The 24,598-nt window shown below is 44.5% G+C and overlaps 1 protein-coding gene across 6 annotated transcripts in view; it reads right to left on the bottom strand.

Annotated features, from left to right (window-relative positions):
- The window catches only part of LOC100566976 (1-phosphatidylinositol 4,5-bisphosphate phosphodiesterase gamma-1), a 128,831-nt gene that overhangs the window by 31,041 nt on the left and 73,192 nt on the right, over positions 1 to 24,598 (bottom strand). For all 6 annotated transcript variants that reach the window (XM_062979915.1, XM_062979920.1, XM_062979916.1 and 3 more), the window contains 9 exons: positions 24,273 to 24,393; positions 20,181 to 20,349; positions 19,043 to 19,162; positions 18,113 to 18,220; positions 15,361 to 15,548; positions 11,702 to 11,902; positions 10,325 to 10,444; positions 2,301 to 2,484; positions 291 to 368 (listed from right to left, as the gene is read on the bottom strand). In XM_062979915.1, coding sequence (XP_062835985.1) covers positions 291 to 368; positions 2,301 to 2,484; positions 10,325 to 10,444; positions 11,702 to 11,902; positions 15,361 to 15,548; positions 18,113 to 18,220; positions 19,043 to 19,162; positions 20,181 to 20,349; positions 24,273 to 24,393 — 1,289 coding nt within the window. The remainder of the gene's footprint in view (positions 1 to 290; positions 369 to 2,300; positions 2,485 to 10,324; positions 10,445 to 11,701; positions 11,903 to 15,360; positions 15,549 to 18,112; positions 18,221 to 19,042; positions 19,163 to 20,180; positions 20,350 to 24,272; positions 24,394 to 24,598) is intronic.

The raw sequence follows: 24,598 nt of genomic DNA, 5'->3' as shown, positions 1-24,598 counted from the left end.
CCCCAAGGCCGAGTCGAGCACAGACTCCAGATGCTGAAGATGAAAAAAGAGGGAAGCCTTGCTTCTGTTTATGTACTGTCTGTTTGTCTTTGTCAACTGTATAATGGCATTGCATGTTTGCCATATATGTACCTGTAATCCGCTCCGAATCCCCTTGGGGAGACAGAGTGGAATGTAAACAATGTGGTTTCCATAAATCATTTTTAAGTATGACAATGGAGAGATGGGATATCCATTTTCAAAACTAAGCATGCGGTAGATACGGGATTGCGTCTGTCACAGTCACTTACCTTGGCCATTGGCATCTTGTTGGCTTCCACGTAAAAGTGAGGGGTGCGCACCTCGTACAAAGCGCCGTAGTCCAATTCCTGCAAGGAAACGAGAGGCCTGTTAATGACATTTTCTGATGCTTGAAATAAGAGAGGCTTTATTCAAGGATCAGAGACTATGCTATCTAAATACATTAACCAGGATCTAGACCAGTGATGGCGAACCTATGACATGCTTGTCAGCACTGACACGTCTAGCCAATTTTGCTGACACGCGGTGGTCACCTCTTGGGTTGTTAAAGTGTTTTGTGGCCAAACTTGGTGTCATTTCATCCAGTTGTTTTTTTGTTTACTCCGTGCTACAAATGAACAGTACATTTATATATACCGTATTTTTCGCTTTATAACACGCACCAGATGATAAGACGCACCTAGTTTTCAGAGGAGGAAAATGGGGAAAAATAATTTGAACTAAAAGATGACCTAGAACATTTTAATAAAATAACATGTAATATGTAGACATTACCAAACAGTCAACAGCAGCATTAGGATTGCCCCTATACTGTGCCTTAACCTTCTCTCCCCCCCCCCCCCAGTTTCACAACGGCTCTCTCTCCTCATTGGCTCGCCTCAGAGCACGCGAACTTCAACTCCCAGAAGCCTCGGCTGTGCTCTGCAATGATGAGGGCTTCTGGGAAATGAAGTCTCGCAGCCGGCGAGGCGGAAGAGAAGCCAGGCCAGGGAAGATGGCGGCGCCCTTGGCGGAGGAGCTGGAGCGGCTCCTGAACCCGCTTCCTGGCGCCTCGCAGGACCCCGAAGACGACCCTCAGGATGGTGAGGACCCGGGGGAGAACGGGACAGCCCTCGAAAGAACACCTTTCGAGCATTTATTCAGACATTCACGTGCAAATATGTCTCCATGAGTGGGCTTTTCAAGGCTTCCCCTCACATTTCCGGAGGGAAAATGTAATGGGAGGCAGGCCTTAAAGCCGGCTTGAGCGCAGGGCTCGTGGGAACGCCTGGAGGCGTGACCACGTCGACACGTGTCTGCCTGGGCGACTGCATGACGTCATCGTGAGGTCATATTGCGTTTATAAGACTTTTTCCCTCTATTTTGGGGGGGGGGGGGAAGTGCGTCTTATAAAGCGAAAAATATGGTATATAGATTATTATTATATCCTATTATTATATAATCCTATTAATATATTTTATATCATTATATTATATTATATTATATATTCTATTATATCATTCATTCTATTATTATTCTATTATTGTAATATATTATCATAGTATTACTATTATATTATATTATTATTATTATATTATTCATTATTCATGACTATATTGAAACTAGAATAGAGAGAAATCAGTGTGGAAACTTTGTGAAGCTTAAACTGCAAGTACCACCATAGATCGTTGGACATGGAAATAACGGTAGTAAATAGTTTTTGATTTATTAAATACAGTTATATATTATACTTATACATTTTTGTTATTTAAACTATACATATTGCAAAATTATGGGTTTTTTTCCTCAAAGTGACACACCACCCAAGTCATGCTAGGTTGTTTGGCTAATTTTGACACACATAGAATCATAGAATCATAGAATAGTAGAGTTGGAAGAGACCACATGGGCCATCCAGTCCAACCCCCTGCTAAGAAGCAGGAAATCGCATTCAAAGCACCCCCGACAGATGGCCATCCAGCCTCTGCTTAAAAGCCTCCAAAGAAGGAGCCTCCACCACGTGCAAAAGTTTGCCCATCACTGATCTAGACCAAGCACGGGCAAACAGATAGCTAACTTTCCTATATAGAAACCAAGTTTATCAATAAAATCTTTTGCAACTTTTAAAGCTTGACACTGCTCCTATAACAGCTGATGCTCATTCACTCTACTGTTGGAACTAGAAGCTTAAGTTCTAAACCAATATTTATTTCCTGGGATTTCATACAGTTTGCAGGATCACACGCAATGGCCTCAATTCAACATCCCCCCGATGTACTGTAGAGTTCTTCCTCACTCACAGCGGTGCCCATCTTCTCGAGAGTCTCCTCGTTGATGGGGTAGCGCAGCTTCATCTTGCGGTACAAGGGGTGCTTCTCGTAGTAGCTGACCAGGTCCACCAGGCTCTCAAACTCGGCCGAACTGCCCAGCATGAACAGACGACCCTCCTGCTGGATGCGGCAATGCTTGATCTTGCCTTCCGCTCTGCAGGGTCAAAGGAAAGTAACGCAGGTTTGCATTAGAATTGTTGGAATCAGGTATGAGCAAACTTTGGCCCTCCGGGTGTTTTGGACTTCAACTCCCACAATCTTCAGCACATGGAGAGGCTGGACCGGAAATATATCCGGCCGGGCAACAGTGACCAGTCCAGATGTCATGTCCAGGGGCAGAGGCGGTTCAACCATAAGGCAAACTAGGCAGTTGCCTGTGGCGCCATCGTCCCGGGGGCGTCACCGTCCTGGGAGGAGGACGCCACTCTCCGCCTCCTTCTCCTTCGGGCCTCCCGGTGCCCGCGCTGGGCCTTCCGGCAGGCGTGAGCCCACCTTCGCACCATGTGAGCCCACCTTTGGGGCCTTCAGAGATTGTGAGGTCTTTGGGAACTTGGAAGCTAGGTATGTGGGGTTTATATATCTGTAGAAGGTCCAGGGTGGGAGAAAGAACTCTTCTTTGAAGCAGGTGTGAATGTTGTAATTAATCACCTTGATTAGCATTTAATGGCCCTGTGGCTTCAAGGCCTGGCTTCTTCTTGCCTGGAAGAATCTTTTTTTGGGAGGTGTTAGCTGTCCCTGATTGTTTACTGTCTGGATTTCTTCTGTTTTCAGCTGCCCTGAGTCCCCTCGGGTGAGAAGGGCGGGGTATAAATGTTGTAAATAAATAAATATTGTACTTTATTTATTGTCCTGATTTTAGAGGGTTTTTTTAATACTGAGGGCTATCTGGGTTATCTAAGTCCACACTGTCCTATATCCCTGTTCAATGTTTAGTGCTAAATACGCAAATATAGTAATTCCTACATAACATTGCCATGTATTGAACTGCTTTTTCTATTGATTTGTTGTAAAACATGATGTTTTGGTGCTTAATTTTTAAAATCATAATGTAATTTGATGTTTTATAGGCTTTTCCTTAATACTTCCTTATTATCTGTCACGACCCAGGCTGCAGAGCACCAATAACCATACACAGAGGCCAGAATCTAACTAATATCTTTATTGAAGGAATATATAAAGTTAATAAAAGCAAGTGTATGAAATAGTCCAGAAATAGACCTTTCAGGAAAGGTCAAAATTAGTCCAAAGAAACAATGTCCAATATGAAATATTAAGGTCCAAAGTTGTAATCCAATAACCGAAACACTCACTTTGCCAGGCAAAGTGAGGGGAGATGACAAGGTCTTTTAGTCCATGAAACTTGAGCGAGGCTAGGAAGTAACTTGATTCTTGGAAAAACGAGGCTTGATTCAAGGCAACAAGGAAACAAGGAACAAGAGCAAGATCCGTGGTAATTTCTTGGTAAAATCCGGGAAACAAGACGAGGCTGAGTCTTAGAAAGCAAGGCAGGGTTCGTGGAGTAAACAAAGCTGGGAACGAAGGCTTGGCGACAGGAACGGAGGCTTGGAAGCGGAGTAGCTGTCCACACACGTTACTCCGGTTGCTGACGAATTGACTCCGCAAGATCCCTTTGTGGGTAAAACACCTAAATAGGGTCCCGTTTTCCCGCCCAAGAGCAGTTCTCTGGAGAACCAGAAACGAAAGCTATTTTCTGAGTCCAGATGCATGACTCCCTAAACTTCCCCATGGGAAGCAGGCTTAATCAGCTGAATGCTTAGCAGCTATCCTAGCACTCCTGCGAGACGCCTGATCGACTCCTCTCTGTTGTTTACAAAAATCATGGCGAGAAAACGTAGGAGATTTAGGCTCAGGGCTTGTTTGACAGACTTCTGGAAGACAAATCTCTTGCAGGTGCAAGGTTTCCAAATTTGGCTGGGAAAGTTCCAATTCTGACTGAAACGGCGAAAAACCCAAGTTCTCCTCCTCATCTGGCACAACAGTGCCAGAAACGGGACTACATGGCCCATGACTCATCACACTATCCCCCTCCTCAAGCCCCCTCTCAAACTGGGACTCTCTCCCCGAGGCGCGAGGCCGCGGCTTGGCGGGGTAGGTCTGATGGAAGCGGCGGGTTAAATCGGGGGCATGGACTGTGGAAGCGTCTTCCCAAGAGCGTTCCTCGGGGCCAAAACCCACCCAGTCAATGAGATATTGTAGGCGGCGGCGGTGAAAGCGAGAATCCAAAATGTCCTGAACCTCAAACTCCTCCTCCCCATCCATCAAAACAGGAGGGGGGGCCGGCCGGTCTGTATCAGGGCGCACACCATCCGCCGGAAGGAGCAGGGAGCGATGGAACACTGGATGAATGCGCATAGAGCGTGGAAGTTGGAGTTTGAAAGTCACGGGGTTAAGTTGCGCCACCACTGGATAGGGACCAATGAAACGGGCATCTAACTTCCGGCAAGGGCGATGGGAGGGCAAAAAGCGAGTGGACAGAAGAACCCGGTCTCCTACCTTGATTTCGGGGCCCGGCTGGCGATGTTTGTCCGCGTGACGTTTATAGTCCTCCTTGGCTTGGTCTAGTTGCTGGAGCAAAAGTTGTTGCACCGCTGTGAGTTCCTGCAGCCAGTCCTCTGCTGCGGGAACTTCTGAGGTTTCAATGACAGGGGGAAAGAAACGTGGATGGAAGCCGTAGTTTGCAAAGAACGGGGTTTCTTTAGTAGAAGCCTGGACCCCATTGTTGTAGGCAAACTCTGACAGCGATAACAGGGAAGCCCAATTGTCCTGCTGGTAGTTCACATAACAGCGAAGGTATTGTTCCAAAGTGGCATTGGTGCGCTCAGTTTGCCCATCTGTTTGGGGATGATGAGCCGAAGATAAACGAGAGTCTATGCCCAATAGTTTTTGTAGTGCTTTCCAGAAACGAGAGGTGAATTGGGACCCACGGTCTGTGACCAAACTCTTGGGCAATCCATGCAATCTGAAAACATGTTGGAGGAATAGATCTGCAGTCTCTTTGGCCGTGGGAAGGCCATCACAGGGAATGAAATGGGCTAACTTGGTGAAAAGGTCCACCACCACTAGGATCGTGGTGAATCCGCAGGAAGGTGGTAGATCAGTGATAAAATCCGCAGAGATTATTTCCCATGGGTGGGATGGAGTAGGGAGGGGATGCAGAAGCCCTGAGGGCTTTTCCCTTCTTGTTTTGGAGCGCTGACATACTGGGCAGGTGTTGACATATTTTTCCACATCCTTGCGGATCTTGGGCCACCAGAAATCTCTTAGGATCAAATGCATGGTTTTAAATAGTCCGAAATGCCCTGCTGGCTTGCAGTCATGACACAGACGAAGTGCTTTTTCCCTGCCCGGTCCTGGGGGAATGTAAACATGATTTCTATAGCAAAGTAGCCCATCCTTAAGCGAAAAGGGAAAATGTAGTCCTTGGCGAAGTTGGTCCTGTGCCCAGGCATCTGCTTGCTGACTAGCCCTGATTTCCTGAGCACAAAGGGGCCCTGGAGTAGAGGGAGTTGATTCAATGGGAGTGGATTTGGTGTTTCCCACTGTGAGCGTGGCAAAGTTCTCGGGTTGTAGCAGCTGGGACTCCAAGGTCTCCTTGCGCCCTGCAGCGTATTCCGGTTTCCGCGACAGAGCATCTGCTTGCTTGGTCTGGGCTGGGGTTACATAATGAATTTGGAAGTTAAAACGTTCAAAGAATAAAGCCCAGCGTTGTTGCCTCTGATTTAGCTTGCGGGCAGTTCTTAGATGCTCTAGATTCCGATGATCAGTATGGACTTCAATGGGAAATTTGGCCCCTTCTAACCAATGTCTCCAAGTTTCAAAGGCTGCCTTTATGGCCAATAGTTCCTTTTCCCAAATGGTGTAATTTCTCTCTGGTGCGGTCAATTGACGGGAATAAAAGGCACAAGGATGGAGATGATCTCCCACTGGTTGTAGGAGTACAGCCCCAATTGCCACATCGGAGGCGTCCGCCTGCACGACAAAAGGGGTTTCAGGATCTGGATGCTGAAGGATTGGCTGGGACGTGAATAATTTCTTTAGTTGCTGGAACCCTTTCTCTGCTTGATCTGTCCAGCGGAAGGGCTGTTTCCCACGGATGCAGCTGGTGATTGGGTCAGACCAGCGGGCAAAGTTTGGAATGAACTTGCGGTAGTAGTTCGCGAACCCCAAGAATCGTTGCACCTCTTTCTTGTTGGTTGGCGCCCGCCATTCCAATACTGCTGAAACCTTTGCCGGGTCCATGGAGAGCCCTAGTGGCGAGACGCGGTACCCCAGGAAATCTACCTCTTGTAGATCAAAAGCGCATTTTTCCAGCTTGGCATAAAGTCCATGATCCCGCAATCGTTGTAACACCATTCTGACGTGGTTCTCATGTGCTGATTGTGATCTAGAAAACACCAAAAAATCGTCCAGGTAGATGATCAAGAACCGATCTAGATAATCCTGAAAGATGTCATTGACAAAATGCTGGAACGTTGCGGGAGCTCCACATAAACCATAATTCATAACTCGGGACTCGAATAATCCGAATTTAGTCTGGAAGGCGGTCTTCCACTCGTCCCCTTCTCTGATGCGAACTAGATTATAAGCCCCCCGAAGATCCAGCTTGGTGTAGACCTTGTCTCCTCGAAGTCGGTCTAGTAGGTCCGAGATCAAGGGCAGGGGATAGCTGTTCCGCTTAGTGATATTGTTCAATGCTCTATAGTCCACCACCAAGCGTAAGTCCCCTGACTTCTTTTTCACAAACATCACTGGGGAGGCGGCTGGGGATTGAGAGGGTCTGATGAATCCCTTGCGAAGGTTTGACTCTATGAACTCCCTGAGAGCTTCTTGCTCCGGTTCAGTCAGGGAGTAGAGATGTCCTCGCGGGATCGGGGCCCCCTCCACCAAGTCAATGGCACAGTCATAAGGTCTATGTGGGGGTAATCTCTCGGCTTCTTTTTCATTGAATACATCCCAATATTCTGAGTACTTCTTGGGCAAGGTGATAATGGGTTCAGTGTCTGTGGCATGGCAGACCTTGGCTACAAGGCAATGGTTTTGGCAATATTTAGAAGCAAACTGCAGTTCTCTGTTGGACCAGGAGATGCTTGGGTCGTGAAGTGTCAGCCATGGAATTCCCAAAATCACAGGGAAATGGGGAACCTCGGTAACAAAGAAGGAAATCTCTTCCATATGTTCCCTTATCCACATTCTGGTGGGTTCCGACCACTGGCTTACGGGACCCGTCTTGAGGGGGCGGCCATCGATGGCTTGCACCACACGGGCGTTCTTGAAGTCATGATATTGTAATCCCAGAGAGTCGGCATACTCTCTATCAATGAAATTGTTTGTGGCTCCTGAGTCTATCATGGCATGGACCATGACGGGCCCTTTTTTTGCTGACCACAAGGTGACCACTAGAAGAAATAGGACCCCGGTTGGCGGCTCTTGAGTGGGTTTTTTGACCGGGTTGGCGAGCCTCTCTACGCCCGGTCGCTGGCTTCCCCCGCCGGCTGTGCGCCAGCCGCCTCAGACGTCTTCGTCTCCGTGGAGGACGCCGCCGCCAGACGGGCGGCGGGCTTCCCTTTGGCTGGGCACTCTCTGGCGAAGTGGCCCCCGTTTCCGCAGTACCAACAGAGATTTAGGCGTTGGCGGCGGGCCTTCTCGGCGGCATCTAATCTGGGACGCACATTGCCCAACTGCATCGGCACCTCCTCGCTCCCTCTGGGGTATGGGGCTGGTGGCGGGGGTCTCCATACTGGACGCGGCTGGACGCCGGTGGGAGCGGGAGGTTTCACCCCAGCTCTACCGCTCTGGCCTCGGGCCCATTGTTTTCTGTTGGCAAGCATGACTTCAGCTCGTAAACATTGATCAATGAGTGCTTCAAGAGAGTGGGGAGGATCCACCTTGGAGATTTCTTCCAGCATCTCAATGTTGAGACCCTCTCGAAATTGTCCTCTGAGGGCTATATCGTTCCAGCCGGTGTTGTGGGCCAGCACTCGGAACTCGGCTATGTACTGGGACAAGGGTCTGTCCCCTTGGGAGAGGCGCCGGAGTTTGTGGCCGGCTGCCTCCAAATTGTCCTCGATTCCCCAGGTCGCCTTAAGGTGGTCCAAGAACTGTTGCGCTGATCTTAGATGTGGGGAGACTTGGTCGAACAGTGCCGTCGCCCAGTTGGCCGCTGGCCCGTCCAAGAGACTGTATATCCACGCCACCTTGATGTCTTCTTGGGGAAACTCGGCAGCACGGGCCTCTAGATAAGCCTGGCATTGGCGACGGAAAACATGAACCTTAGAAGCTTCTCCAGAAAACTTGGTTGGCAACGCCATGGCCGGGAGACGGATTCCGCGCTCCTTCAAACCCCTTATTTCCCCATCCTGCGCATTGAGCTTGTCACGGATGAGGTCCACTTCGTCCTTGTCGATGGTGTAGCTAAGTGGCTGGCCACCCGGCACGGTTCCGGTAGACATACTGGCCTAGGTTAATTGGTGCTTAGGGTGGCGGAGTCAAACTGTCACGACCCAGGCTGCAGAGCACCAATAACCATACACAGAGGCCAGAATCTAACTAATATCTTTATTGAAGGAATATATAAAGTTAATAAAAGCAAGTGTATGAAATAGTCCAGAAATAGACCTTTCAGGAAAGGTCAAAATTAGTCCAAAGAAACAATGTCCAATATGAAATATTAAGGTCCAAAGTTGTAATCCAATAACCGAAACACTCACTTTGCCAGGCAAAGTGAGGGGAGATGACAAGGTCTTTTAGTCCATGAAACTTGAGCGAGGCTAGGAAGTAACTTGATTCTTGGAAAAACGAGGCTTGATTCAAGGCAACAAGGAAACAAGGAACAAGAGCAAGATCCGTGGTAATTTCTTGGTAAAATCCGGGAAACAAGACGAGGCTGAGTCTTAGAAAGCAAGGCAGGGTTCGTGGAGTAAACAAAGCTGGGAACGAAGGCTTGGCGACAGGAACGGAGGCTTGGAAGCGGAGTAGCTGTCCACACACGTTACTCCGGTTGCTGACGAATTGACTCCGCAAGATCCCTTTGTGGGTAAAACACCTAAATAGGGTCCCGTTTTCCCGCCCAAGAGCAGTTCTCTGGAGAACCAGAAACGAAAGCTATTTTCTGAGTCCAGATGCATGACTCCCTAAACTTTCCCATGGGAAGCAGGCTTAATCAGCTGAATGCTTAGCAGCTATCCTAGCACTCCTGCGAGACGCCTGATCGACTCCTCTCTGTTGTTTACAAAAATCATGGCGAGAAAACGTAGGAGATTTAGGCTCAGGGCTTGTTTGACAGACTTCTGGAAGACAAATCTCTTGCAGGTGCAAGGTTTCCAAATTTGGCTGGGAAAGTTCCAATTCTGACTGAAACGGCGAAAAACCCAAGTTCTCCTCCTCATCTGGCACAACAGTGCCAGAAACGGGACTACATGGCCCATGACTCATCACATTATCCAACATTTTTGCTTATCCAACGCGTTTATTTTTCAGTGATTGGGTTGGGGGGGGGGGCGCCAAAATTCTGTTCGCCTACACTTGTAAAATACCTAGGGCCGGCTCTGTCCAGGGGTGTCAACAGAGATAAGCAAAGAGTGGCAATGATTTGTAAAGCTGGAACATGTGCTTGATTCTTTGTTTCTCATCGTGACCAACTCTGTATGTAACTGTAAATAGTTGGAACAAATAATGAATCATTTGCCGCCAAGGGCTCTCGGGAGAAATACAGAGTTCCAGTGTGCTTGATTTAAGAAGCACAGAGGCAGGGGAAGAGCAGGTAAGGCACAGCACAGCATCCATGTTACAGATCATGCTTGTATCTGTGACTGCAAATTTCCAGGAGTCAGCTAGAATCCCAAGTGCTTTTTGGGGAGCTCTGACCATTTTTTGGTCTTAATGTTAACACTTTAAAAATCTCATTAATATTTTAAAGTTTTACACTCTTGGTCTGTGACTGTAACAATAAAATCCATTCATTCGCAGATACTCACCGGAAAGAGATGGCGTATGAGTTGGGCTCGCTGCGCTTCCGCACCAGGAAGGCCCCGTCCCGGGGAACGCGCATCAGCATGTGTTCAGCCTGCAAGCGGGTCAGGTTGGCGTGGTACCACCTGGCAGGGAAAGAAGAGTCAGGTTTGGACCCCTTGCAAATTTGGGCCTGGAGAGGCACTCGGAGAGTCAGGAGAACCAAGGAAGTCCTGCAGTAGGGTGTTGTGTGGTTTTCGGGCTGTATAGCCATGTTCTGGCAGCATTCTCTCCTGACGTTCCACCTGCATCTATGACTTGCATCTTCAGAGGATTGGATGGTGGTAAGGCAAGTGGAGTATATATACCTGTGGAATGTCCAGGGTGGGAGAAAGAACCAATGTCTATTCACCAAGCGTGAAGGGTGCAATTAGCAAGTGTTTGAGTGGGATCCATCCATTAGCATGTGAGTAGTTGAGAAGACTGCATAGGCAATAATGGCATATGCCTAGAAGTAGTCAGACCTTTGTTCTCTTGGAATGTTTATTGCCTGGAGGCTTCCTTTGTCTGGGTGGTATTTACAATTGAAATTACCTCTCCACCAAGACTATGGACTGAAGCGCCATGATATTGCCTTTTTTAATGACCATGCTTTTTACTCTGTTGAAACTGTGTTGTTGATTTACTGTGATTGTGATGTATTTTATATTGTTGTATTTTATATTGTGTATTTTATACTGTTGCATTTTATTATATGTTGTAGGGCTTGGCCCCATGAGAGCCGCCCTGAGTCCCTTCGGGAAGATGGGGTGGGATATAAAAATAAACAAATAATAATAATAATAATAATAATTATTATTATTATTATTATTTCCTTGCCCTTGATTGCTTACTGCTTGTAGACCTCCTGTGTCTGGGTGGCATTCATTAGTTAATGTGTTGTCAAAGGCTTTCATGGCCGGGATCATTCATTAGTTACTTTCTTGATTCTGGTGTTTCTGAATACTGGATGGATCCCACTCAAACGCTTGCAAATCAGGGTTGCTAATTGTACCCATCACACTTGATTGATAGACATTGGTTCTTTCTCCACCCTGGACATTCCACAGGTATATATACTCCACTTGCTTGACCGCCATCAGATCCTCTGAAGATACCAGCCACAGATGAAGGTCGAACACCAGGAGAGAATGCTGCTAGAACACAGCCATACAGCCCGGAAACCGTACAACGTCCCACTGAAAGCCTTTGACAATATGAAGTCCTGCACCTTGCTCAGCCCCAGACACATACACAACAAAGGACAAACTACACAGGGCTGCCGTTTTGGAAGAGTTTCCCATGTGGTTAAATGAGACAAAAAGAGGGAGAGGAGGGAAGTGGAGGACAGATGGGCTCCTCACTCTTTGCTCTCGTGAGCGTTGGGTTGCGGCACCGGGTCCGTCAGCCGCATCTCGAACTCGTTGCAGCGCAGAGGCACCTCCCGGTAGTGGCAGATGAGGCTGTAGAGGCTGTCGAAGACCAGGTTGTCCGTCAGGTAGAATTTAGTGGCTCCGGCTTCCTGCCGGGAATGGATGCGGCAGTGCTGAACGCGGCCGGAGCGCCTGCAAAAGGAAGGCCACCGCGGGGAGGGGAAGAATGAAAACAAATATCTGGCTTTAACCCAAAAGTAACAAGCAAAAACACACAACTCAATTACTAGATAAAATTAATAGATCCCAGTGAAGGGATTCCAACAACATTACAAAGTTGGGAAAAGTTAGTGGACAATGTGACCCTTGAAACGGACTTGGTTTCTCATCCATCTCTCTTAGAATGTCTTTGCCACTTGACAGCTAATCTGGATTCGGCATGGGATCCCCTATAGATAGATAGATAGATAGATAGATAGATAGATAGATAGATAAATTCTCCCTTTTTTGTAGAAAAATAAACACGTCAATGGTCAGGCCCTATGTACAAGGGTTGAATGAAAAGTAATGCCTCCACCTTCGTAACTCCTCAACAGATGTCAGTCTTGGTCTGCGGCAGGTCCTGGCTTGTTCAGTAGACTCTCCTCTACAGTTCCATTTGGCGGGAAGCCTTAGCATGGAACGGTTGTGTTGTTAAAGTGCGAAGTATGGAACCCTGCACAGATGGGGAAGCCTTAGCATTGAACGGTTGTGTTGTTAAAGTGTGAAATATGGAACCCTGTGCAGACGGTCGGTCAATGCGACTTAAGCAACGTGCAGTCGCTGAATGAGAGCAGAAGGTGTCACCCCAAAGGAGATTCATCAGCAAATGCAAGCTGTTTATGGTGATTGTGTTGATGTGAGTCCTGTGCGTCATTGGGCGAGTAAGTCTAAAGATGTTGAGGTGGGAACATCTGGCCTGAGTGAAAAACAAGGAGTTGGATGTCCTGTGACAGCAACCACTGAGTTTCACAAGCAATAGGTGGACAAATTGATTCAGGATGATCGTTGTATCAGAGAAAAATTTCAAGCATAATCAGCATTTCACAAGAACGTGTGGGTCACATTATTGCTTTGCTTGGCTATCGGAAGATCTGTGCACGATGCGTCTTGTGAGACGCTGGTTGCGGAAACAGAGTGTCGACTTCTTCCATGACGGCTTCAGAAAACTTGTTCATCGTTGTTAGAAATGTATCCAATTCTTTGGCGATGATGTGGAAAAGTGAATAGTGGTAGTTAAAGAGCACGTTCTAAGGATTATTTCTGCGTTTGATTTATTAAAATATTCCCATCCAAACCCATGTAACGAAGGTGGAGGCATTACTTTTCATTCAACCCTCATAGAATTCAGATTAGTTGTCAAGTGACTGATTGATTGATGTTAACTCTGACTGTCTCATGTAACCACCTCATGGTTTGGGCACTCAAGTGACCAAACAGTCAGAGCTAATATCAACCAATCAATTAAGCCATAATTTATTATGGTCATAGAACAACACAGCTAATGCAGTCACTGCATTTAAGCATTCTTAAGTACTGGAAGTTCAAAATATTTGCATGGGAAATGAGCAGACTCTTTGGTTCTATCTTAGTGTGTGTGTATATATATATATATATATATATATATATATATATATATATATATAGAGATAGAGAGAGAGAGAGAGAGAGAGAGAGAGAGAGAGAGAGAGAGAGAGATATTCTCCCTTTATGAGGAAAAACAAGCATGTCAACAGTTGGATGCTGAGCTTCATTCCATTCCATATGGCTATCAACATGTTCACTTTCATATCACTGCTTTTTCTGTATCTTTTGTACAGGCTCTGTAATGTGGGAATATAACCCTTCAACACAATGTTTACAGAGGAACACAGGTGCTTACAAAGGTCCCTTATTTGCATAATTGCTGTGCACACTTCCATCAAGGCTGTGGTTTTCAAGTATGAATATGTTGGAATGGATTTATATTATTATTATTAATAATAATAATTCTTTGATTGTTTAACACAGTCTTGGTTTTTTTCTGTTTTTTTATAATTGTTCTTTATATTGTGTGTTGACAACATAGTTATTTCAAATCTTATGGAACATGCAGAAACGCCTGCAGTGCAGCAGTACCTGGTGTATTTTTCCGCTATTTAATAATAATAATAATAATAACTTTATTTTTTATACCCCGCCACCATCTCCCTGAAGGGACTCAGGGCGGCTTACAAAGGTTGAGCCCAGATAAAAACAGTAACAATGTAAACACATCAGATAAACAAAAACATGTACAATTTATAAAATCTAACATTAACATATACAGTAGAGTCTCACTTATCCAACGTTCTGGATTATCCAACGCATTTTTGTAGTCAATGTTTTCAATCTATCGTGATATTTTGGTGCTAAATTTGTAAATACAGTAATTACTACATAGCATTACTGCGTATTGAATTACTTTTTCTGTCAAATTTGTTGTATAACATGATGTTTTGGTGCTTAATTTGTAAAATCATAACCTAATTTGATGTTTAATAGGCCTTTCCTTAGTGCCTCCTTATTATCCAACATATTCGCTTATCCAACGTTCTGCCGGCCCGTTTATGTTGGATAAGTGAAATAGCAAGCTTAATAAACATGATTAAAACACAGAAAAGTTATAAAAAACGGACCATATGCACCATATGAATTTCTAAACATGAGGTAACATTTAACATTTAAGTTGAATATTCTCTGCATTCCTGAACAATTTTTAGTTTTTTGTACTAGAAAACACAAACTGTGTTTTCACAAAGTATAAAGGTACGGTGATTTGAAATGCAACAACTAAGGGCAATGCATGGCCTTCAAATAAAAACATTTAAAAATTAAAATTGTGTGTCTTAACAATGTTGTAACCCACTTAGAGCAGTGAGGAGAGGCAGGTAAGAAATAAAATTATTATCATTATCATCATCATCATCATCATCATCACAGAGATCTGTTTCCCCACAAAACTCTCCTTCCCCAAAAACTCTGCCGCTTGAGTCCTCAACCAGCCGGTCACCCCTTCTGCAGCTGTGCATCGTAGCCAAAATGCTGCGTTCAGGACGCAAGCGGCAGAGTTTGGTGGGGAAGGAGTTGCCAAGCTCATTCATCGCTATTGTAAGTGCCTAGATTTGAATGGCGACTATGTTGAGAAGTGGTATTTGGGCGTGGCTTTCAACTGCATATAGTAAATGTTTTCTCCTATACTTTGTTCATTTTTAATTCCAAAACGTAACCTACTTTCTGGATAACCCTCGTATATTGTACTATATCATAAGTTGTAGTATATATAGTGCATGATATATTATGCATTATTATTCATATTAAATATATTAGTATTATTACATTACAATGTTATTATTTCTATATATTATTTTATTATATACACCCTATGGCTGTAATCCTATCAGTCCCATCCAGAGAAAATTATTGAGTCAGTTGAAATGATGTGTCAACGCATATGGGAGACCCATGGATTCAATGGATTTACCCTTGTGGTACTGAGCTACACCTATAAGAGGGACACAAGGTCTCTCCGCCTGGGTGTATGTATTCCACCCTCACTGGGGTTTCGCCTGCCCTCCTCAACTGCAACCTACCAGAAGGAGAGGGTGTAGTCGCCCACAAAGGTCTCACTCTCCCGCACCAGGAAGGTGCCGTCCTTGCCCCCGGTCTCCGTGCAATACTCGTGCAGCAGCTTCTCCGCAATCTGCCGCCCGTCACGGCCCCCGCCCAGCTTGCCGTGGAACCATTTCTCGCTGAAGTGCAGCTCGTTGTTGTTAAATTCCTAAGAGTCACCAAGGGAGTGCAAAGAAAGACAAAGAAGGGAGGGAAGAGAACAAGCAGTGCATCAAAATGGGAAAGAGAGAAAAGCACAACTGTAGTGTAAATATCCACATGTGGACCTAGACCAGGGGTCCCCAAACTACAGCCCGCAGGCCACATGCGGCCCATCAAAGCCATTTATCCGGCCCCCATGGCACAAAGGCAGAAGGGGGTCGGGCTAAATGGCTCAAGGGGTCTCTTCCAACCCTCTTTATTATTATTATTATTATTATTATTATTATTATTATTATTGACACAAAGACATAGCATGACACAGCAAACAAGATATATATGCTGGATTTCGTACCGTGTTTCCCCGAAAATAAGACAGTGTCTTATATTATTTTTTACTCCCAAAGATGTGCTAGGTCTTATTTTCAGGGGATGTCTTATTTTTCCATGAAGAAGAATTCATATTTATTGTTGAACAAAAAATGAACATTTATTTATTTATTTATTTACAGCATTTATATTCTGCCCTTCTCACCCCGAAGGGGTCTCAGGGCAGATCACATTACACATATAGGCAAACATTCAATGCCTTTTAACATAGAACAAAGACAAGACAAACATAGGCTCCGAGCGGGCCTCGAACTCATGACCTCCTGGTCAGAGTGATTCATTGCAGCTGGTTGCAGCTGGCTTGCTCTCCAGCCTGCGCCACAGCCCGGGCCTCATTTATTCTATACTGTACAGTAGTTGACATCACAAACCAACATAGCCAAATCAGACAAACTGTGACTTGATTTCTTGATACAGTAGAGTCTCACTTATCCAACATAAACGGGCCGGCAGAACGTTGGATAAGCGAATATGTTGGATAATAAGGAGAGATTAAGGCTCTTCTGGACTCTTGGACCAGTTCTTAAACACGCTTTTGGAATGAGCTTCGTGTATTCCAAGTAGACTGGAACATACTTAGTCCTAATCTTTTTTTATACTGGTTTTAAACCACTTCATTGGATGTGTTGCAATAGCAGATTCCCAGATTAGCTTAGTGTTTACACCTTATTTTATTTTTTTGGTTATTTAATATTTAATGTTTATTTTACTCAAGTGATATTTGTCTTTTCTGTTCTAATGTAGCACAAATCCTATGTAAAATCATACTACGTATTTTTGACATCTGAAATCTATACAGAAAGTCTTTACTTTCTGTTGGATAATCCAGAACGTTGGATAAGCTAATGTTGGATAAGTGAGACTCTACTGTACTATCATTATTTCCATATACAACTGGTATGTACATTTACCAATCCTGCTATAGTGTTCTGTTTGGTGAGCATGCTTCCAAACAAAAACTTTGCTAGGTCTTACTTTTGGGGGAGGCCTTATATTTATCAATTCAGCAAAACCTCTACTAGGTCTTATTTTTGGGGGATGTCTTATTTTAGGGGAAACAGGGTATCACAAAATCACAAGTCAAACACTTCCCAAGTTGTTGTTATTATTATTATTAACATTGAGGCTGGGTGGGCATCTGTCAGGGGTACTTTGCTTGTGCTTTTGATGCACAAAGGAAGAAGGGGATTGGGCTAAGTGGCCCAAGGAGTATCTTCCAACCCTCTTTATTTATTATTATTACTACTACTACTACTACTACTATTATTATTATTATTAACATTGAGGCTGGGAGGCCATCTGTCAGAGGTGCTTTACTTGTGCTTTTGGCATGCAAAGGCAGAAGGGGGTTGAACTAAATGGGCCAAGGAGTATCTTCCAATTCTCTTATTTATTTATTTATTTATTTATTTATTTATTTATTTATTATTACTCAGTGGCCAACTATAGTCTGGCCCTCCAACGGTCTGAGGGATTGTGAACTGGCCTTCAGTTTAAAAAGTTTAGGGACCCCTGACCTGGACTATGCAGAGCCAAATAGATGTAACTGACTGAGGACCCTTCTACACTGTCAGATAAAATCCAGATTATCTGCTTTGAACTGGATTATATGACAGTGTAGACCAGGCGTGGGCAAATTTGGGTCCTCCAGGTGTTTTGGACTTCAGCTCCCACAACTCCTAATAGCGGGCCCAAGCATTTTGCATAAGGGAAACCCAACTTATGTCAACTTTATAATTTTCTAGCTTAATACCTATCTGCCTGTCTGTCTATTTCTCCTTCCATCATACAGTAGAGTCTCACTTATCCAACATTCTGGATTATCCAACACATTTTTGTAGTCAATGTTTTCAATACATCATGATATTTTGGTGCTAAATTCGTAAATACAGTAATTACTACATAGCATTACTGCGTATTGAACTACTTTTTCTGTCAAATTTGTTGTATAACATGATGTTTTGGTGCTTAATTTGTAAAATCATATCCTAATTTGATATTTAATAGGCTTTTCCTTAATCCCTCCTTATTATCCAACATATTCGCTTATCCAACATTCTGCCGGCCCGTTTATGTTGGATAAGTGAAACTCTACTGTATCTCAGAGCCTCCTTTTGATAGCAAAACTTTGCCCCCTCTGTACATGACTTCCACCCCGCAACAGCAACAACAACAAAAGCACACCTCTTTCTGTTCTGTCTCTTCCTCATCCTCATTGGATTGGTAGCGAGAGGTCTCCTCGGAATAATAGATCTTGTTGCTGGTCAGGACAAAATAGTGTGGGCTCCAGGTCTGTCAAGAGGAAACATGAAGACTGTTGAAAAGCATGTAGATGTATAGACAGAGTGCAGAATCCCATTATAGAACCATTGTTCATAATGCCAGTCCAGGCATGGGGAAACTTGGGTCAAGGCAGGTTCTAGGTTAGACACTGACAGGTTCTCCATCAGGCATGGGCAAACTTGGGCCCTCCCTCCTGGTGTTTTGGACTTCAACTCCCACAATTCCTAACAGCCTGCCGGCTGTTAGGAATTGTGGGAGTTGCAGTCCAAAACACCTGGAGGGAGGGCCCAAGTTTGCCCGTGCCTGGTTTATAACCATTATTTATTATTTATTTATTTACAGTATTTATATTCCGCCCTTCTTTCTCACCCCGAAGGGGACTCAGGGCAGATTACAATGAACACATATATGGCAAACATTCAATGCCAACAGACAAACAACATATATAGACAGACACAGAGGCATTTAACGTTTTTTTTCCAGCTTCACGATTCCGGCCACAGGGGGAGCTGTTGCTTCACCATCCAGTAGTGGCTGTACTTCCTCATTCCTTTCCTCGTGTTTGCTGGCAGTTTTATGGTGTTGTAAATTAGCCTCCAGCATAAAGCATCCCTAAATTTCCCTAATTGACAGATGCAACTGTCTTTCGGGGCTGCATAGGTCAACAGCAAGCCGGGGCTATTAATGGTCGGAGGCTTAACCCGACCCGGGCTTCGAACTCATGACCTCTCGGTCAGTAGTGATTTATAGCAGCTGGTTACTAGCCAGCTGCGCCACAGCCCGGCCCCTAAACCATAAGGAGATTAAATAAAAAAAGAGCAAGAGCCTCACATGGTCGATGGGGTCCTCCAGGTAAAGGATGCCGTTCTTGATGGAGTTGCTGATGTCGTTCTCCGAGTACGTGGCCGTGGTGACTTCCTCATACAGGTTCCCTTCGACCAGCTTCTTGTGCTGGAAAAAAGGATGGTCTTTTAAGCTTCCATTCCCACCTCAGGGTGCATCTGCATAGTAGAATTAACTCAGTCTGATCTCACTTTAACTGCCATGGCTTAGTGCTATGGAATCATGGGACGCCACTAATAGTATTTGCCAGAGAAGGCTAAATACCCTGTTTCCCCGAAAATAAGACAGTGTCTTATATTAATTTTTGCTCCCAAAGATACGCTAGGTCTTATTTTCAAGGGGTGTCTTATTTTTCCATGAAGAAGAATTCACATTTATGGTTGATTTTTTTTAAATGAAAATTTATTATCTACTGTACAGTAGTTGTCATCACAAACCAGCATAACCTTTCAAGAATTTCTATATTATATTTTATTGCTATACTGTTTTTAAATTACTGTTTTAAATTTCTGTTCGTATGTACATTTATGTTGTTGTTGGGCTTGTCCCTGTGTAAGCTGCCCTGAGTCCCTTCTGGGAGATGGAGGTGGGATACAAGAATAAAGTTATTATAATATTATTATTATTTCTTGTTACTACCTTTATTTCCATGTACAACAATCTATGGTATGTACATTTACCGATCCTGCATGCTTCCAACCAAAAACTTTGCTAGGTCTTACTTTCAGGGGAGGACTTATATTTAGCAAGTCAGCAAAACCTCTACTAGGTCTTATTTTCTGGGGATGTCTTATTTTAGGGGAAACAGGGTAGTAATAATAATATCTGCAACTTCCTCTTGTTGTATATGCCTGTGTTGTGAATTTATTGTTTTATGCCAATAAAGGCAGTGTGTGTGTGTGCTAAGAGTCTCTTTTTGACCCATTGTTCTGATCATGTCACCCCACACTTCTGAGATCCTGTCAATAGTTACCCATTTCTTCTTAAGATTCAGTACAAGCCTCTTGTGTTTACGTTCAAGACCATAAACAACTTAGCTTCCCCAAACTTTCATCTTCTCAGCCCTTATTTCTTTTACTGGCCTGCATGATATCTTAGGGATGGGGAACACTGGAGGACTCCCTACCTTAATGAGGATCTTCTTCCTGAGCTGGGCAGGGGAGGGCAGCTGGTCAGCGTTGATGTCCACTGGCTTGGTCAACAGCATGTCCCCAAAGACCTTCTTGAAGTGCGAGGCCATGTTCCTCTGCTGGACGATGCTGCAGTGGTCCTCGATGGAGAGGATGATGGGGAACCTAGAATTATAGAATCACAGAGTTGGAAGAGACCACATGGGACATCTAGACCAATACCCCGCCATGCAAGAAAAGCACAATCAAAGCACCCTTGACAGATGGCTATCCAGCCTTTGTTTAAAAGCCTCCAAGGAAGAAGTTTCCACCAGACTCTGAGGCAGAGAGTTCCACTGCTGAACAGTCAGGAAGTTCTTCCTAATGTTCAGGTGGAATCTCCTTTCCTGCAATTTGAACCCATGGCTCCATTGGGTCCTTGTCTCCAGGGCCTGCTCCCTCTTCCTTATGACACCTTTTCATATCTTTATACATGGTTCTTCTGTCGCCTCTCAGCCTTCTCTTCTGCAGTCAAACAGACCCAGCTCTTTAAGACGCTCCTCAGATGGATTCATGGTCTCCAGACCTTTGATTATTTTAGTTGCCCTCCTCTGGACACCTTCCAGCTTAGAGTTAATATCTATTTTGAACTGAGATGCCCAGAATTGGATATAGTGTGATTCCAGGTGAAGAGGTCTGACCAAAGTGAAAGAGAGAGGCATCAAGATTTCCCTTTATCTAGACACTAGACTCCTTTGGACGCAGACCAAAATCCCATTGCCTTTTTAGCTGCGACACCACACTATTTATTTATTTACAGTATTTATATTCCGCCCTTCTCACCCCAAAGGGGACTCAGGGGGGATCACATTACACATATAGGCAAACATTCAATGCCTTAACATAGAACAAATACAGAAGACAAAAGCAGGCTCCGAGCTGGCCTCAAACTCATGACCTCTTGGTCAGAGTGATTTGTTGCAGCTGGCTGCTCAACAGCCTGAGCCACAGCCCGGGCCACACTGTTGGATCATGTTCAGCTTGTTCTCCACGAAGACTCAAAGATGTTTCTCACATGGGCTGTTGTCGAACCAGGCATCACCCATCCTGTATCTTTGCATTTCATTTTTCCTAACTAAGTGGAGTATCTTACATTTGTCCTTTTTTGACATTCATTTTGCTAGTTTTGGCCAATCAGCTTTCTCATCAGTAGAGGTCATTTTGAGTCCTGATTCCATCCTCTGGAGCAGGGGTCCCCAAACTAAGGCCCGGGGGCCGGATGCGGCCCATCAAAGCCATTTATCCGGCCCCCCATGGCACAAGGGCATAAGGGGATTGGGCTAAATGACCTAAGGGTTTCTTCTTCTCTTACAACCCTATTATTATTATTATTTTATTTTATTATGACATAATAGGGTTGTAAGAGAAGAAGAGACCCCTTAGGTCATTTAGCCCAACCCCCTTCTTACAACCCTTATTAGATATGCTGGATTTCGTTTCACAAAATCACAAGTTGAACACTTCCCAAGTGTCTAGGACTGTGTGATGTATTTTCGGATTATGCGTGCAGATCCCAGTAGAGTGGCCTTTTGCAGTTGGCAGATTGTAATTTTGTCAATTATTATTATTTTTATTTGAAACGTAACAAGATGAGTCCACAGCAGACATTCTGCTGGCTGTTGTATTGGATCACAGTGTCTAGGACTGTGTAATGTATCGGTGAATAATGCGGGCAGATCCAAGTAAGGTGGCCTTCTGCAGCTGACAGATGGTAATTTTGTCAGTGCCGATTGTGTTTAAGTGCAGGCCAAGGTCTTTAGGCACTGCAGCCAGTGTGCCGATCACCACTGGGACCAACTTGATTGGCTTGTGCCAGAGTCTTTGCAGTTCGATCTTTAAATCCTCATATTATGTCAGCTTTTCCAATTGTTTCTCCTCTATCCTGCTGTCCCCTGGGATTGCAACATCGACAATCCATACTTTGTCTTTTAATTGAGAATTATTATTATTATTAACATTGAGGCTGGGTGGCCATCTGTCAGGGATGCTTTGCTTGTGCTTTTGATACACGAGGCTGAAGGGGGGTGGACTAAATGGCCCAAGAGGTCTCTTCCAACCCTCTTTTTATTGTTGTTGTTGTTATTATTATTATTCATTATTATTATTATTGCTCGGCCCACTATAGTCCGGCCCTCCAACGGTCCGAAGGATCATTAACTGGCCCCCTGTTTAAAAAGTTTGGGGACCCCTGCTCTGGAGTATTAGTTCACCCTCCCAATTTGGTGTCATCTGCAAACTTGATAAGCACACCCTCTAAAACCAGGGGTCCCCAAACTTTTTAAAGAGGGGGGCCAGTTTACAGTCCCTCAGATCATTGGAGGGCTGGACTATAGTTGAAAAAAAACTATAAACAAATTCCTATGCACACTGCACATCTCTTATTTTGAAGTGAAAAAACCCTAACGGGAAAAAAATACAGCCTCAATGTTAATAACAATCATAATCATAATAAAAACAATAAAGAAGGTTGGAAGAAACCCCTTGGGCCATTTAGCCCAACCCCCTTCTACCTTTGTGCACCAAAAGCACAAGCAAAGCACCCCTGACAGTTGGCCACTCAGCCTCAATGTTGTTAATAATAATAATAATAATAATAATAATAATAATAATAATAATAATAATACACCACACAGCCCTAAACACTTGGGAACTTGTGATTTTCTGATACGAAATCCAGCATATATATCTCGTTTGCTGTGTTATACTGTGTCTTTGTGTCAATAATAATAATAATAATAATAATAATAATAATAATAATAAAAGAGGATTGGAAGAGACCCCTTGCGCCATTTAGTCCAGCCCCCTTCTGCCTTTTTGCACCAAAAGCACTAGCAAAGCACCCTTCCCCTTGATAATTAATTATTAATTAAATAATAATTCAAATACTATTATAAACAAGAAAAACTCTGGAAGGCACGCACCGGGCGAGGGAGGGGGCGGGGGCCGGATAAATGGCTTCAATGGGCTGCATGTGGCCCCCGGGCCTTAGTTTGGGAACCCCTGCTCTAAACCTTCATTCAAGTCATTAATAAAGATATTAAACAGTACCGGGCCCAGGACGGAACCCTCTTTATGGCATCCAAATAGTCACTTCTTCCCAGGATGAAAATTGGTGAGCATCCTTTGGGTTTGGTCGTTTAACCAAGTCCAGATCCACCTAATAGTAGCCTTGCCTAGCCAACATTGGACTAGTTGGGCTGCAAGAAGATCATGGGGGACTTTGTCGAAGGCCTTGCTGAAATCAAGACATGCTAAATCCACAGCATTCCCTGCATCTACCATGCTTGTAACTATGCCAGAACCTTCTCTTTGGCCCACATATATAGGGGCTCTCACATATAGCTTCACGATTCCGGCCACAGGGGGAGCTGTTGCTTCACTGTCCACTAGTTGCTGTACTTCCTCATTCCTTTCCTCGTGTTTTGCTGGCAGTTTTATGGTGTTGTAAATTAGTTAAATTAGCCTCCCCGCATAAAGCGTACCTAAATTTCCCTACTTGACAGATGCAACTGTCTTTCGGGGCTGCATAGGTCAACAGCAAGCCGGGCTATTTAATGGTCGGGGGCTTAACCCGACCCGGGCTTTGAACTCATGACCTCTCTTTATCATGACCTCTCTTTTACCTATGACAGCTTGATAAAGACACAGGGTCTATTCCCATCCCAATTTGCACTTCCAAGAATTTGCAGCACTTTGTGTTTTCAATATTTATAGGGTGCACCTTACCCAGTCTACTTTTACAACCTCTCCGTTTTTATTCGTTCTTGTCATTTGTTTTTATTGGCTAATGTTTAAATTTTTATAATTGTGCATGTCTTTTGTCTATTGTTGTGTTTTATATTGCGATTGTTTTTATTTGGGCTTGGCCCCATGTAAGCTGCCCTGAGTCCCCGTTGGGGAGATAGAGGCGGGGTATAAAATAAAGTTGTTATTATTATTATTATTATTATTATTATTATTATTATTATTATTATTATTATCCTAGAGGTGGAAGGAAGGGCAGGGGGCATCGGACCACGTGAATTGCATACGGAGGTGAGAATACTCACTCAGAGGTGGTGAAGGCATGCTCCTTGATGGTGTGCAGCACGTCCAAGAACTTGATCTTGGAGGTGAGCGTGTGGCCGTGGTAGATGATGGGCAGGTCGTCGGGTCCGTCCCAGCAATCCACTGCAGGGAGAGAAGGTTCAAGGAGACCATTGATTTACAACAGGCATGGGCCAACTTCGGCCTTCTCTCCAGGTGTTTTGGACTTCAACACCCACAATTCCTAAGGCTGTTATGAATTATGGGAGTTGAAGTCCAAAACGCCTGGAGGGCCGAAGTTTCCATGCCTGGTTTACAATGATAGTGACTTTGGAACAGACCTCAGCAG

The sequence above is a fragment of the Anolis carolinensis genome, chromosome 4, assembly GCF_035594765.1.
Source record: "Anolis carolinensis isolate JA03-04 chromosome 4, rAnoCar3.1.pri, whole genome shotgun sequence".
Lineage (NCBI taxonomy): Eukaryota > Metazoa > Chordata > Lepidosauria > Squamata > Dactyloidae > Anolis > Anolis carolinensis.
Note: the sequence above shows the minus strand (reverse complement) of the source record. Positions and strands in the feature narration are given on the sequence as shown.